This window comes from Terrapene carolina, unplaced genomic scaffold (assembly GCF_002925995.2).
Source record: "Terrapene carolina triunguis isolate 2854851 unplaced genomic scaffold, T_m_triunguis-2.0 Scaffold68, whole genome shotgun sequence".
NCBI classification, from domain to species: domain Eukaryota; kingdom Metazoa; phylum Chordata; order Testudines; family Emydidae; genus Terrapene; species Terrapene triunguis.
This window is the reverse complement of record NW_020664419.1, coordinates 14,984,302-14,998,510: the sequence shown is the minus strand read 5'-3', so window position 1 is coordinate 14,998,510 and position 14,209 is coordinate 14,984,302. Positions and strand designations below refer to the sequence as shown.

At 42.0% G+C, this 14,209-nt stretch overlaps 1 protein-coding gene across 1 annotated transcript in view; it reads right to left on the bottom strand.

Annotated features, from left to right (window-relative positions):
* PCLO (piccolo presynaptic cytomatrix protein) overlaps positions 1-14,209 on the bottom strand; it is a 515,291-nt gene that overhangs the window by 81,717 nt on the left and 419,365 nt on the right. The window contains exons 17-18 of the mRNA XM_026648937.1: positions 11,889-11,915; positions 7,301-7,394 (exon numbers count right to left, since the gene is read on the bottom strand). Coding sequence (XP_026504722.1) covers positions 7,301-7,394; positions 11,889-11,915 — 121 coding nt within the window. The remainder of the gene's footprint in view (positions 1-7,300; positions 7,395-11,888; positions 11,916-14,209) is intronic.

The following is a 14,209-nucleotide window of genomic DNA, read 5'->3' as shown; positions in this document are numbered from 1 at the left end:
CTGCATAAACAGCTAATGTCTGCCATTTCCCCATATACTGCCTAGAATGTCAGACCCTCCCTGCTGTGTATGTGATTAATGTCTCCTCTAGTAACTGGGTCAGACTCAACTAACAGCTAACTACTATATTAATAGTTCACATGGCAGAGATCTCCGTTTGAAGGTCCGGAGATCACTGCCTGTGTGATATTGCTGATGATTGTGATATTTGTGTATGTGTAGCTATGGAACATACCACTGGAAATATTTTCTATATTCTCCCCTGGGAAAATTCACACAACTCGCTGAATGGAGCAAGCAGAACATTTTTATGCAGTCCCTGAGTCCTACCCCAGATGTAGAGCCTTCTCTTATTACATTTCTTCAAATCAGTTTTGGAAGAGCATAGTATTAATTTATGCCAGGATGCCTGGTGCAGAATAATTAATACTGAATAATAATTTTATAATTATTTGGAGTTATTTAGTTTTATATTAATATTTTATGAGGTTTTTAAATGCATTGCCTTTTACATTGTTATAAAGGACTTGGTACACAGGGGCAGAAAGGGAATGTGGATAAAATTTTCAAAAGAGCCTAAATGATTTAGGAACCTACATTGCATTTTCAAAAGTGACTAAGGCATTCAGGAACCTAAGTGGCTTTCAATGAGACTGAGGCTCAAAAATGCCTATGTAACTTTTGAAAATTATCTTAGGTTCCTAAGTCACTTACATGTCTTTGAAAACTATATCCTTTCTAAATAAATCTATTATATATTAATTTCATTCAAGGAAGTGTAAGTGCTTTACAAACATTAAAGAACTGAGCCTCACAATACTCCCGTAATGTAAGAAAATATTGCTACCCACTTTATACTGATCAGAAAACTGTGGCAGCCATTGTTTTTTTGATTTGTCCAATGCCATGTAATGTGTCAGTGACAAAGACAGGAATAAAACTCAGAACTTTTCCTGCCAAATCCTCTGCTCTCATCACTCCATCTTCCACCTATCCAAAGAAAGTTGGCTTGCACTGAAAATACATAGCAGTGTTTGTAATATATGTCTAGAACCCCTCCCTAAATTGAAAATATCTCCACCATTCTCCCCTTCCAAAAATAAACACTCAGTTTTACTTATTTTTTCCATTTAACTGTCTAATTGGAACGTGCAACATTGCAAAATTAATCATCACAGTCTTGAAAAAGTCTGTTTCATTCAAAAGTCTTTCTCACAATTATTTTCAGTTTAATTTCTGCTATGTTATGAAAGAGAAAATGAAAATGAAAAATTGTATAACCAGCCAATGTCTAGACGTTAAAAGGTCTGTATTAGCAAACATTTAATAATACTTATTTGCTGTCAGCAGGCGAGCATGCCTTTGATCGTAGAATCAAACGGCCTTGAGAGGTCATCAAGTCCAATGCCCTGTGCTGAGGAAGGACCAAGTAAACTTAGACCATCCATCACAGGTGTTTGTACAACCTGTTCTTAAAACCCTCCAGTGATGGGAATTCGACTATCTCCCAAGAAAGCCTATTCCAGAATCTAACTACCCTTATAGTTAGAAAGCTTTTCCTAATATCTAAGTCTCCTTTGCCACAGATTAAGCCCATGACTTTTTGTCCTACCTTCAGTGGATATGGAGAACAATTGATTACTGTCCTTTTTATAACAGCCCTCAAAATATTTGAAGACTGTTAGCAGCTCCCCCCTCAGTCTTTTTTTCTCAAGACTAAATCTGCCCATTTTTTTTTAATCTTGCGTCAGAGTTCAGGTTTCTAAACTTTTATCATTTTTGTTGCTCTCCTCTGGACTCTCTCCAATTTGTCTTTCCTAATGTGTGGTGCCCAGAACTGGACACATTACTCCAGCTGAGGCCCCATCAGTGCCGGGTAGATCAGGACAATTACCTCCTGTTAATACACCCCAGAATGATATTAGCCTTGTTTGCAATTGCATCACATTATTGACTCAATTCAATTTGTGATCCAGTATGACCCTCTGAAACTTTTCAGCAGTAACCTCGCCAATTATTCCCCATTTTGTAAGTTGTGCATTTGATTTTTCCTTCCTAAGTGCAGTACTTTGATCTTGCCTTTAATTAATTTCATCTTATGGATTTCAGACCAACTCTCCAAACTGATGGAGGAGAGGAAAATGCTTCTTTGAACGAATAATCCTTATCAAGCTTCTGAACCAACACTAGCAAGGAAACGATTGCTGACAGTATATGGCTTATTCAGAGGCTGATGTAGCTTGAGTCGTCTGCTGATCAGAACATCTGTTCTGCAACCAGCATAGCTATTCTCCTAAACTCCTATTTATCGTCATTATGAAACTGTTGTGAAATATCAATCCATGCTGGCTATGCGTCCAGACACTATGAACAGCGTGGCATGGGGACAAGTCTCCAAGCTATAGTACATGTTTATTTATATGTGCATTTGCAGCCATCATATATTCTAGGAACAACTGGAATCACAAAAAACAGGAAAGATCCAATGCTGGGAGAGAGTATGGTGCTATTTGCTATCTTGGCAAGCTATTTAACCTTGCTGCTCTGTGGAACTCTTGCTAATTCATGGAATGGCACCGAATTTTCCTAAGAGAAGAATCATCCACCTACACAACCATCTTATTCTCTCTAGCCAACAGATATATGCCAGGAGAGGTGTGAAAAGAAAAGTCCCTACCAAAAAAAGACACTCTATGGCACACATTTCTCCCCTGGCAGAGTCGATGAAAGAACAAACAACATGTGACAGATGTTAGTCACATAATGTACTTCTCTTAATGTATTACTGGAAGGCACTCAGATACCAAGGTGATGAGTGTTGTATTAAAATAGAGCTGGGTGAATAACTGATTTTTTGGTTGGGTGGTATTTCTGAAAAATAAAAAAACAAAATGCAGTTTGGATCAAACAGAATCTGAATGTTTTGGTATTTTTGTTGAATCAAAAAAGTCCATTTCAGGTCTGTTCTAGACTGAGGATTTAAACCTGGGTCACTCATATTCCAGGTGAGTGCCCAAATCACTGGGCTAACGGTTGTAAATGGGAAGGATAACAGCACCAACACCATTTCTTCCTCCAACCATTTTGTGAATGGCCGAAACTATTTGTCAAATTTGCTAAAAGTTTGACTCAAACTGCATTTTTCCTTGAATAAACTATTCAGTCTGAAAATTTTGCCCAGAACCTCCATGGAACAGAACAGAATAGGATTAGTAGTGACAGTAGACGCAAAGGTTCAAAAAATTTTAAATCCTTTTTTGTCACATTTTAAATTCTTTTATCTTAGCCCAGTGGGCAGGTGTCTGTATTTCAGCCACTCTTAGCACAGGCCCTAGCTAACATCCTGAATGGCAAACTTTTGACTGTTACTTTGCCAATTAGGGCCTGTGGTAAGAGTGGCCGAGATACAGACAACTGCCTACTAGGCTCTGGCTGAGATCATCAGCTCATTTAAGATCACCAAATAAATTTTTGCTGTTCAGTCACTGCTAACTAGACCTGTGATATGTTCACAGCAGAACCGGAAACCAAACCATTTTAAACTTGAAAATCAGCCTGGATTATTTGGAAAGTTTGCTAAGATTTACAAACCTCTTTAGTGAACCTGGGAGGTTTAGGGGCTGTGTTGCAGGCATACCTTCACAGTGAAAACAGGCATTGGATTTGGCTGAATTTCACTTTGAACTTTTGGATTAGTTTGAAATGCTCTGTGTGCAAACCCTCAAGATGTGACACCAAAACACTGCATTTACACAAACCCTGGAAGCCATAACTGAGCTGGATTTGAGCCCATGACTTTAGCAGTAAAAGACTCCATACTCCATTATTAATACTACCATTTGGTCAGGGGTATTTTTAGTAAAAGTCATAGACAGGTCCCAAAAATTCATGGCCTTAATCTGTTCATGACTTATACCAGGGATCGGCCACCTTTGGCACGCGGTCCATCAGGGAAATCCACTGGCGGGCCGGGCCGGTTTGTTTACCTTCAGCGTCTGCAGGTTCGGCCGATCACGGCTCCCACTGGCCGCGGTTTGCCGTTCCAGGCCAATGGGGGCTGTGGGAAGCAGTGTGGGCTGAGGGATGTGCTGGCCACTGCTTCCCACAGCCCCCATTGGCCTGGAACGGTGAACCGTGGCCAATTGGAGCTGCGATAGGCCGAATCTGCGGACGCTGCAGGTAAACAAACTGTCCCGGCCTGCGAGCGGATTTCCCTGATGGGCCGCGTGCCAAAGGTTGCCAATCCTTGACTTATACTAAAAATATCTGTGACTAAAACTTGTGGGGGAGTGTGGGGAGGGATGTTTGGGGGGGGCGCTGCTGGGGAAGGGGGTGGCGCCTGGGGCCGGAGGCACCCGAGGCCAGCGGCACCTGCTGCAGGGGGCCGCAGACTGGGGCTGCTCCAGCCGGCCACCCGGGGACTGCTGCCTGGGGCTGGAGACGGTGATTGCTCCAGCCGGCCACCCACGGAGACTGCTGCCTCAGGCCACAGACTGTGGCTGCGCCGGTCGCCCTGGGACTGCTGCCGGGGGCTGCCTGAGCAGTGGCTGGTGTGGCTGTCCCCAGGGCCACCTGAGCAGCTGTCCCTGGAGCCAGCTGCTCGGGCAGTGCTGGGGTCAGCCACACTGGCACCTGCAGAAGTCACGGAGGTTGCGGAAAGTCACGGAATCTGTAATTTCTGTGACCTCTGTGACAGACATGGAGCCCTACTCATTTTTAATCCTATGAGCCGTGTTAGTCCCTTCTCCAGCCTTCTCAGTTTTGCTTCATTCAAAAACTAATCCACTAATCCACACTATCATCACTGAAAGAGAAGTATGAATAATTAAGTTTGAAATTGGAAGTCTGATTTTAAGGGCTGTGTGTCAGAATGAAGGACCACATCAAGGCAGCTGAAAAAATCTGGACATTCTGATGTAGCAAGCTTGGCATGCTGAAGGCATTTATAAAGTACTGAAAGATTGGATGGCTGTGAAAAATTAAATCTGAAAGTGTCAAGAACTAAATGCTAAGAAATATAGGAACATTAGGGAAGTGCAACTAGATCCAGGTGCTGGAAACAAATAATCTGTCTAGGTCCATTATTCCATAATGCTTGGATTTAAACCAGGAGGGAGATCCTCGTTTTGTCAGAATTTTTTAAAAAGGACAAAACATCTCTTTCTCACACTCAGAGCACGGGCATGCTAAAGGCTGCTACAACTGATTTTGGAACTCAAGATTAAATTTAGAAAACTAACAATAGTAAGCAGAAGAAAGCTTTTGAGAACATGAGCTACTCCTCTCCCACAACTGTGACTGAAGCTTGTCTACCCTTGGAAAATAAAAACCCTAACATGTTCCTCTCAGCTGACTCAGCCCATCCTTAAGCCCCTCACTATTATGTTTGAAAACAGCAACATTCCATTTGTATTTTATTTGAATATGGAAAACGATAGAACCCCTAGTACAAGTGAATCTGGACGACTGTAGGGAGCAAGATTTCTCTTTTCTACATCTTAGACATGCCCTATGTCTTGACTCACCCCCTGTAGTTAATTCAATATCAATTTCAGAGTTGCCATGCCTGCAGCTGTGGCATTGCTGAAAGTGCTGGGATCTTGGAGGCAGCCTCATAGGCCTGGAAGCACCCCTAAAGCCTGAGTCTCAAGTTACAATCCTGAGACTGAGCAGGTGCATCTTAGACCTGCTAGACGCCATGCAGTCAGGAAGGAAGATACTCTGATGGCCATCAACTAACTAGGCTGTTTCAAAAGAAGACTGTGATGCCACCAGACCAGGTGCCAACTAATGCCAAAGCCCTTAAGCCTCACTGAACACTGAGAAATGCATAATGGTAAACCAATCAGTCTTACCTGTGTAGTATTGACAAGATAGGTACTGGATTTATACCTATGTGTCTAGTGTTTAGACTTTATGAAATGCCTGTAAATTGCTCCATGCATAATCTCACTTAAAACCATGCTATAAGGCAGTACTGAAGTGTTTGTTCTATAACTGTAAAATGTTTGTTTTGAAACTATGTAGCTCACCAAACAGTAAAAAAGACTTAACCTAATGCAAAAAGCTGGATTCCTACTGAAGGCGTTATCTCCTGCCCATAAGTAAAGACTTTTGAATCCAAATGGGCCATTGTGGAACAAGGACTTTGTTGATTGATTCTCCCACAGCCCTGAAGAGATTACGTGCCCAACCCCTCATTTTATCACTGGGATGCTGGGGAAAGGGAATAAAAATGCCTGTTAAGGAGAACTTATTATTCTTTTGCTGCTTGAACTCTGAGGGGTGAGGCTTTCTAAGCATGTTTTGCCTGGGTTAGCCCTAAAGGATATACAGAGTCTGCTTACTACAGAAGTTTCTATTACCTTTTGAATGCTGACTGTAACTCATTTGTGTGTGTATGTTTACCTGCTTTACTTTTGTAAAGAACTCTCATTTCTTTTTCCTAGTTCCTAAACCTTTGGCTGGTTTGTAACAGGATTGGCTACAAGCACTGTCTTTGGTTTGAGATCTGAGTACAACTGGCCGGAGGTAAGTGACTGGTCCTTTGGGATGGGGACTAACCTGATTATTGTTGTGATTTTTGGTGTAAAGCAACCATCTATTATAAAGTCCAGCTTGCTCGGGTGGCAACTGGACTCTCTGTGACTCCATGGTAAGAGTGGTATAGTGCTTTAGGAGATCACACTTGTTAGTAGATTGGTGAAATCTAATTATAGAACATACAACCAGGTTGGAGTTTTCCCCCTGCTTCTTGACAGTCTGCCCTGAGGTTGGCACTCAGGGTCATGAGCCACTCCAAACAGTGAGACAAAGACAACACCACTTGGTAAACAACTTGTGCTTGCTGAACTTACTTATACTTTATCCCTGGAAAATACGCTAAGTATATTGATTCTGCAGCATAGTAGTGTTGACCTGGTATGATTTTAAATGGTGTGTGTGTGCGTATAGAACTAATAGAGGGATCAAGGGTATTTGCCTCCAAACCCCTTTTTAAATAGCTGGTAGTAGGTGCAATATGGTGAATTCCAAAGTTAAAAAAAAATACTATTGGGAAGTATTTTTATGAGTTGAAGGGACAACTAAATCTCTGGCAGGGATGTTCAAACTGTATCTGTAGAAGGTGTGAACTCTATCAAAGGCAAAGAAATCATTCAAATTTCCCTTCAATTTGGTAGCAGGATTTCTCAGGGGGATGAACTCCCTCCAACATCACCCCTGATTCCACAATGACAGTCACTGGCCATACAAATAATAGAACAGAAAATCACAATGGATAGTGCTAATAGTCACGCACCTGCTCCATGGAGATATTTTTATAAATGACCGTCTGATTCCACTCAGGATTCAAGCTTTTCTGCACATATTTAGTCCTCCGCTTGTACTCAGCACTGAATTTGAACAAAGGAAGGGAACATTACATTAGTCCTCTTTTGTTTCCTTCCATTCTTGTGCAGAATATATTTCATGGAAATTGAAAAAAACGCAACAACTCAGGGCTATAAGAATACAATGAGAGCCTACCTTCTTTAACAGCATTGCCCAAGTTGCTGTACCATGCTTTCATGATGCTGTCTTTAAAAACCTGACCTTCTGAGCCTTCTGAAAGCTCAGCCTGCCTACAGGAAAACTGTTCAACCTCCAGCATCAGGAAACACAAGCTTTTTTTTTTAAACTGTAGTTATAAATACCTCCTGCCTCTTTAGAGCAGAACTTTAATTACAACTGTAAATGATAATGTGTTTCTTTCCCAAAGAACATCTTTCTGTTAGCGCATTTAGGTAGGCTTAATCCATTTTATTTTTATTCTGTATTCTTTAATCTCAGGAGTCTCATCTTATAGGAACATTAAATGAAAGCCATGGTACACTGATATACTGTTAATGATAGAAACACTAATTTCATATTGATCCTGTTCTCTGGCTTCGCCTCTAACTGTAGTGAGACCAAGCATAAAAGTGCATCAAGCTTGTTTTTATCAATAGGCAAGTATAAGAGGTTTGGCTGAATTAGCTGCATTAAAAAGGAGCGGAAATATACTCAATTATACTCTGCATTTTCTGGATGCGGAGCAAGTAATGCACTCCCTTTCATACATTATGGATTCCTTGGGCACTACAAGCCCTGATGCTAGATCCACTTGCGTACCAATTTTAATTTAATATAAAATTTTAATGGAAAAGATGTCAGAGGGTTACCTAAGAAAATACCAAGAACTTCTAAGATTCTGAGAACCCAAAAAGATTTAAAGTGCAGAACCTTTTTGATAAAATGAAAGTTAACTGTTCTTTTATCTACATTTAAACATGGCCCGAATGTAAAGGAACAATCAAAGACTTGAAGATTGGTTTATTTTGATTATTCTTCTTTGTTTGTAAGACCACTCTGAAAGTGTAAAAGTAATATTTCCCAGTTGATTTGTCCCTGTTCTTTTGGCAAACATGATTCCCCCCCTCTGATATGGTTCTAATGGAGAAAAAAACAGTACAGACTGCCCCTTTTTGAGTACTTGCATAATTACAGCTTTGGACACAGTGGTCGTAGTCTGATACTCTTACTCATGTCAAACAGTACATTATACTATACAAGTGGCCCCACTGAAATCAATTGTGCAAAAAGTTTTGGAAAAGTTCTTTCTAAATTTTTCCACAGAAAATACTTACCATTTTCTGACAGGCTCTACTCTGTTTTCTCATATCTGTTTTTCTATATACGTATTTTTCAGAAAGGCCCAAAGGCCCACATTTTCCTCTCTCACACACCATATTATATACAGTCATTGAGGAACATACAGCATATCTGAGGTCTGCTCCATAATAACGAGGCATTTGTGATCACAGTGACAGGGATATGAAATCCCTCTCCTGCCTCTTTTCCTCATACATTCAGTTCTGAGGGACACTTTATAAAGACAGTGACTTGCAGCTCTTCTGCATCCCACACCTAGCCCATTCCACACAGCCCCATTCATTTTCTTTCAAAACATGATGTTCTGCTGTCCTTCAATTTACTAAAAAATGTGTAGGGCATTCTGGTTTGTAAAGCAGAGTATCTTCCCACTTCCACTTAAGAAAGGAAAGCAGAACGTGTCCATAATGCGATTGGGTCTGACAACCTCAGAGTGTAATGATATCTGTTAAAAAAGGAGCTCTTTCTCTTTTTATTTTTTTCATGTATCAGTAAGAAAGATATGGATGGGATTTCAGGGGGAATGAGTGCATGTTAACAAGTAATTCACCCTACAGTCTTATTACTCTGCATTCTTTACAAAGAAGGCAAAAACAACCATCACCACAACACCACCAAACCGTAAGCCTCTCTGGGAAGCAGAAGGGCTATGATGACTGATCCTGTTTCATGGTCCACTTAAATATTTATGCCTGTTCAGAAAACCAGACAAACTCAGTGGCATGTTCCCCCCATTCCCTTGCTCCCAAGCCCCTCCCTTGGCCTTTCTGAAGCTGTCTCTGCACATCTGGAGATGGGGTAAGCTGAGAAGGGGCAGGACTGGGGTGAGTGTCTCTCTGTCCTCACACTACTCCTCAGCTGAGTATCTTTTGCTAGTCAGCTAATGCCAACTTGTAAAAATTAGCTTGCCCAGACTCCCCTTTCACTAGCCTCTGTTTGCCAGAAGCTGGGAATGAGCGACAGGGGATGGATCACGTGGTGATTACCTGTTCTGTTCATTCCCTCTGGGGCATCTGGCACTGGCCACTGTTGGAAGACAGGATACTGCACTAGATGGACCTTTGTTCTGACCCAGTAGGGCCATTCTTATGTTCTTATGGAATCCATTTCCCTCCTATCTGGCGGGGGGAGGGAACGGGGTGGCAGGGACAGTGGGGAACATAGGCGCTTGAAGACAGTTCAGAGGCACTGGAACTTGGTCTGGATGACTCTAGTACTCAGGGGATCTACTGGTTTCAGGGGAAGGATTTCTTGGTTTTTGAAAGTGGGTAGGGGATTGGACTCCCTGCCCCTCACTCCTTGATACCACTGTAAATCAGGAGTGATTCCCGTGCAGTCCTTGCAGTTACTCCAGTGTGAGCCTTAGGGGTGGGCAACATGGGTGACTGCCCAGGCCGATGGTTGGGGGTGGGGGGTGCACCATCTGAGTGCTGCAAGCTGGTGGGCCTGGACTGTGGAGCGGGATGGGGTGGGTGGGCAAGCCTGGGGCTGGAGCCACTGGAAAGCCAGCCAGGGGGGCAGGTGATGCCACCTGAAGCTGCCAGCCTGGCGGGGAGGCACAGGCAACAGGATTGCCCCTGCAGAGCCAGTGGGCCAGCCCCTGGTCTCCCCTTCCTGTGGGCTCAGTGGTTAGGACGTGTATGGCTGGGAAGGCTCCAGGCTCAGAAGTTCCTTCTCTGTGCAGCCGGCCTGGACGGTGAGAGAGCAGTGGCTGTTGGCCAGGCACCCATGGCAGCAGCTCTGCCTTCAGAGCTGGGCACCTGGCCACCAGCTGCTGCTCTCCGGCCATCCAGGCCAGGCTGCACAGAGAGGGAATTTCTGAGCTGCCCAACCAGTGCTTAATTTGTGCCCAGGCTTACTGGGGCTGAGCCCCGGTACCTCTCTCATTATAAATTAAGCACTGGGGGGGAGGCAGTGGGGCCTGGGCGCAATGAGGGTGGGGAGCCTGGAGACCCCGTGGGAGGGCAGGGGCAATAGGGGGGAGCTGGTGGGGGCCGGGGGTCATGGGTGGGTGCCTGTGCCAGGGGCACCAAAATATAAGTTCATCCAGGGCATCATTTTTCCTAAGGCTGACCCTGAGTTACTCCAATTTTATATCTGTGAGAGCAAAATCTGGCCTGAAGTGCTATTGCAAAAGGGACTGAGTCTGTTGCACAGAAATAGATAAAAAAAAAAACACTGACTAAATCTAGAAAAGCCACACAAAGCAGAATGCTACTTGAAGGACTGTACAATTTTAAAAAGAAAGACCTGGCAAATACATTGGATCTGTCCCACTAGATTACCACTTTTCCCTTTGCCTGTGATTAACAGATGGTGATGCTTTGATACAACACCTTCATTAAAACTAGTCTACTCCCAACGGAGTTTATACTTCAGACTCATAGGACATGCCATATGTGGAAAGAACACAAACAGAGGCTCTTCCTTTTCTTTGTCATTTCTCTGGATTTCCCCTTTTATACCCTGCTGCTATATGCAGTAACACAATACATTACTTATAGAATAAAGAAAGTATTATACAACTCTTACATGTAAAAATTAACATTTGAATACATGAATTATATAATTATATTAATTATGAAATAACAGTGATTTTAGGCAGAGCAGAATTTATTCATTAAAAAGCCATCTATTGGCCTGCTTAAATTTTCCTCTTTAAGTAAATGTGAGGCTAGAGGGCTGAATTGTATCTGGTGTTACTCTGGGCTGGAGCTAGTCAGAAATTTTTAGTCAAAACAAGGTTTTTTTTTTGGACAAATATGCCATTTTCCTCTGAATTGACAGGTCACTTCCGAATAATGTCAGCATCTCTGATTGTTTCTCAGCAGTAACCTCTGCTGAAAATTATGTGACAAGTTCACAGTTAATCACAAGCATCAAGAGTAAGGACCAATTTACGCAGTACTTGATTGAACAAAATTCCCATTCACTTCATTGGAAGTTTTACATAATTAAGGACTACGGAGTTTGATCCTAAAACGTTACTGCATCAGGAACCACAACAATTTTTTCCCCCCAATTTCTTTCCCTCCTGGAAATCAGCTTCATTAGACAGTGAACAGCAAAGCCAGTCTTGGTTCCTGGATTTATAGGTCATCAGAACTCAAGGAAAATCTACAGGTACATGCATAAGATAATCACAGCTTGATGCACACATGCTTCAAAGAATAAAATTGAAAGATAAGTCACTCTACCTTGCATTCTGGACAACCATGACTTGTCTGCATGGACCCAGTGAGGAGACAGTGTAATAAAAAGAGATGGGAAAGTAGAGGAAGCAGCATGAGAGAAAATGGGAATAGACAGAAACGAAAAAGAGAACATGTAAATAATAAATGAGCAATTTCTAGTTTCAGAATCACAGGAAACAGACATTAACAAGAATACAAATTTTGATGTGGATTGAACTAGATCAAAGGAAAGACACATATCAGCAATCAGGGAATGCATTTGTATTCAGATAAAAGTAATAAACTTACTGAGCATCTCTCCACTTTAATTGTCAGTGGTATGTACAAAGAATCCCCAAAGCAATGTGTCCCATTGTGAATGATAACATTAATCATAGTTTGAACTAGAAATGGGCCCAAACCAGAACAGAAATTTAAATGCCCCAGAACTTTGTCACCATTTGGATCTGGATTTGAATTCAGGTCAGAACTTTGTAGCTTGGACCTATGTCTAACTTAAAGTCTTATTTCTACAAAATCAGGGCTATAACACCCCTCCCCCCCCTTCACCCTCACCCACACACAACATCTCATATGACAATAGGCACAAGTAATTAAAACTCAGTTTTTACATAAAATGGAACTGCAGATGTTACAATACGTAAGGACTTACTATGTATCCATCATAAATTGTCTTTTTTAGCCATTTTGGACCTACTGATTTCAATGGGAGTTTCATGACCAATTTCCCTGGGAGCAAGATTGAGCCCTTTATAGCCTGAATCAGCCATGATTTCAATGGCACAATTCATGTGCTTTTAGCTATACATGTGGTTAAGTACCTGGCTGAATTGGGACCATAGTTCAGAAATTCATCCTAAGCTGAACTTTTGGGTAATAAGTGTGAAATTTTCAAAACAGCCTCATTAGCTACACTGACCAAAATTGCTAGCAAATCCATTTGTAGGTGCAAAACAAATATTTGTCTGCACAATTCAGCATATCTGCACATATTTACATAGTTTGCTTACATGATGCCACTCTGGAGTTTAGTGGATGTGTCCATAAATTATATGGTTGCAATTAGGGAGGCAATTTGAAAACTTGACCACAAAGATCTCGTTCCATGATCACATTTTATATATATAAAAATTATAGGAGGCCAAAACCAAAGGGAAAGTACTCATTTCAGAGGCATCATGCTACTATGGCATTGCTCAAAAATAGGTTCACTTTTAAAGTGCAGGCCAATATTCCATCATATGGACTAATGCCGATGGGTATTGTGCAAAGAAAATATATATTTTTAAAATATATATATAAATAACTGTAATGGTTATATGAGTTACTTGTTCATCTGTATAAATGTTTGCAAGTCTGAGTCATTGAAATGAATGGGTCTGCTCATGGGAATAGCTTACATGTGTGAAGCTAACTCTGTCCATATGGGCTTGCAGAGCTGGGGCCTATTAAAGTCCATCAGTCCATTCAAGTCTATATGGATTATTTTAACATAGGCAAGTAAGAGTTTGCAGAATTGGGCCATCAATCCGTACCTACAGATTGCTTGAGACAGCAGATTGATAGCCTGAATGACTGTCACAGATCCTCTGGAGCGATTGCCATCAATTATGTCCAAGAGAATTTAAGTTCTTAAAGTTATGTACTATGTGGTTGCCAAATCTGTGCATACGTCACATTCTAAGACTCTTAAGAAACTGCTGGTTTAAAATACTAGTGCACTCACTCAAGAGCTGACTGTGGTGCTGCTTTGCTGGAAAAAGTCATTTATATAAAATAGTTAATTTTAAAATTTAATTTACAAGCAGCTGGAAGGCATGAACCCACTTGATGGGACAATGGCCGATCAAGGTTTGATTTAAAAAATAAACCTAGCTATACCAGAGGAGCATAACGCCTCTGAAACAAATATTCTCCAACAGCTTTTGCCTCTTCTAAGTACAAAGGTCAGACATATGTTTTTAAATAATGTGGTCAAGGCCTAAGTCTCTGTTAGGGCCAACGGGATTATTCACATGCATGACAGTTTACAGGATTGTATGAAAGATTACAGGCCTCAAACCCAGGCCTGTGAGTTGTAAGACATTGGCAGCTCTGAACCAGTTGAGAAGAGGGTTAGTGAAGATATAGCTCACCTAGGACCCCACCCACAAAACTCCTGATTGGGTAGGGTTACCATATTTGGAGCCTCCTAAAGGAGGACACTCCACGGGGCCCCGGCCCCGCCCACGCCCCAACTCCGCCCCTTCCCCAAAGTCCCCGCCCCAACCCCGCCCTCTCCCCTGCTTCCCGCGAACATTTGATTCGCGGGAAGCAGGAAGCAG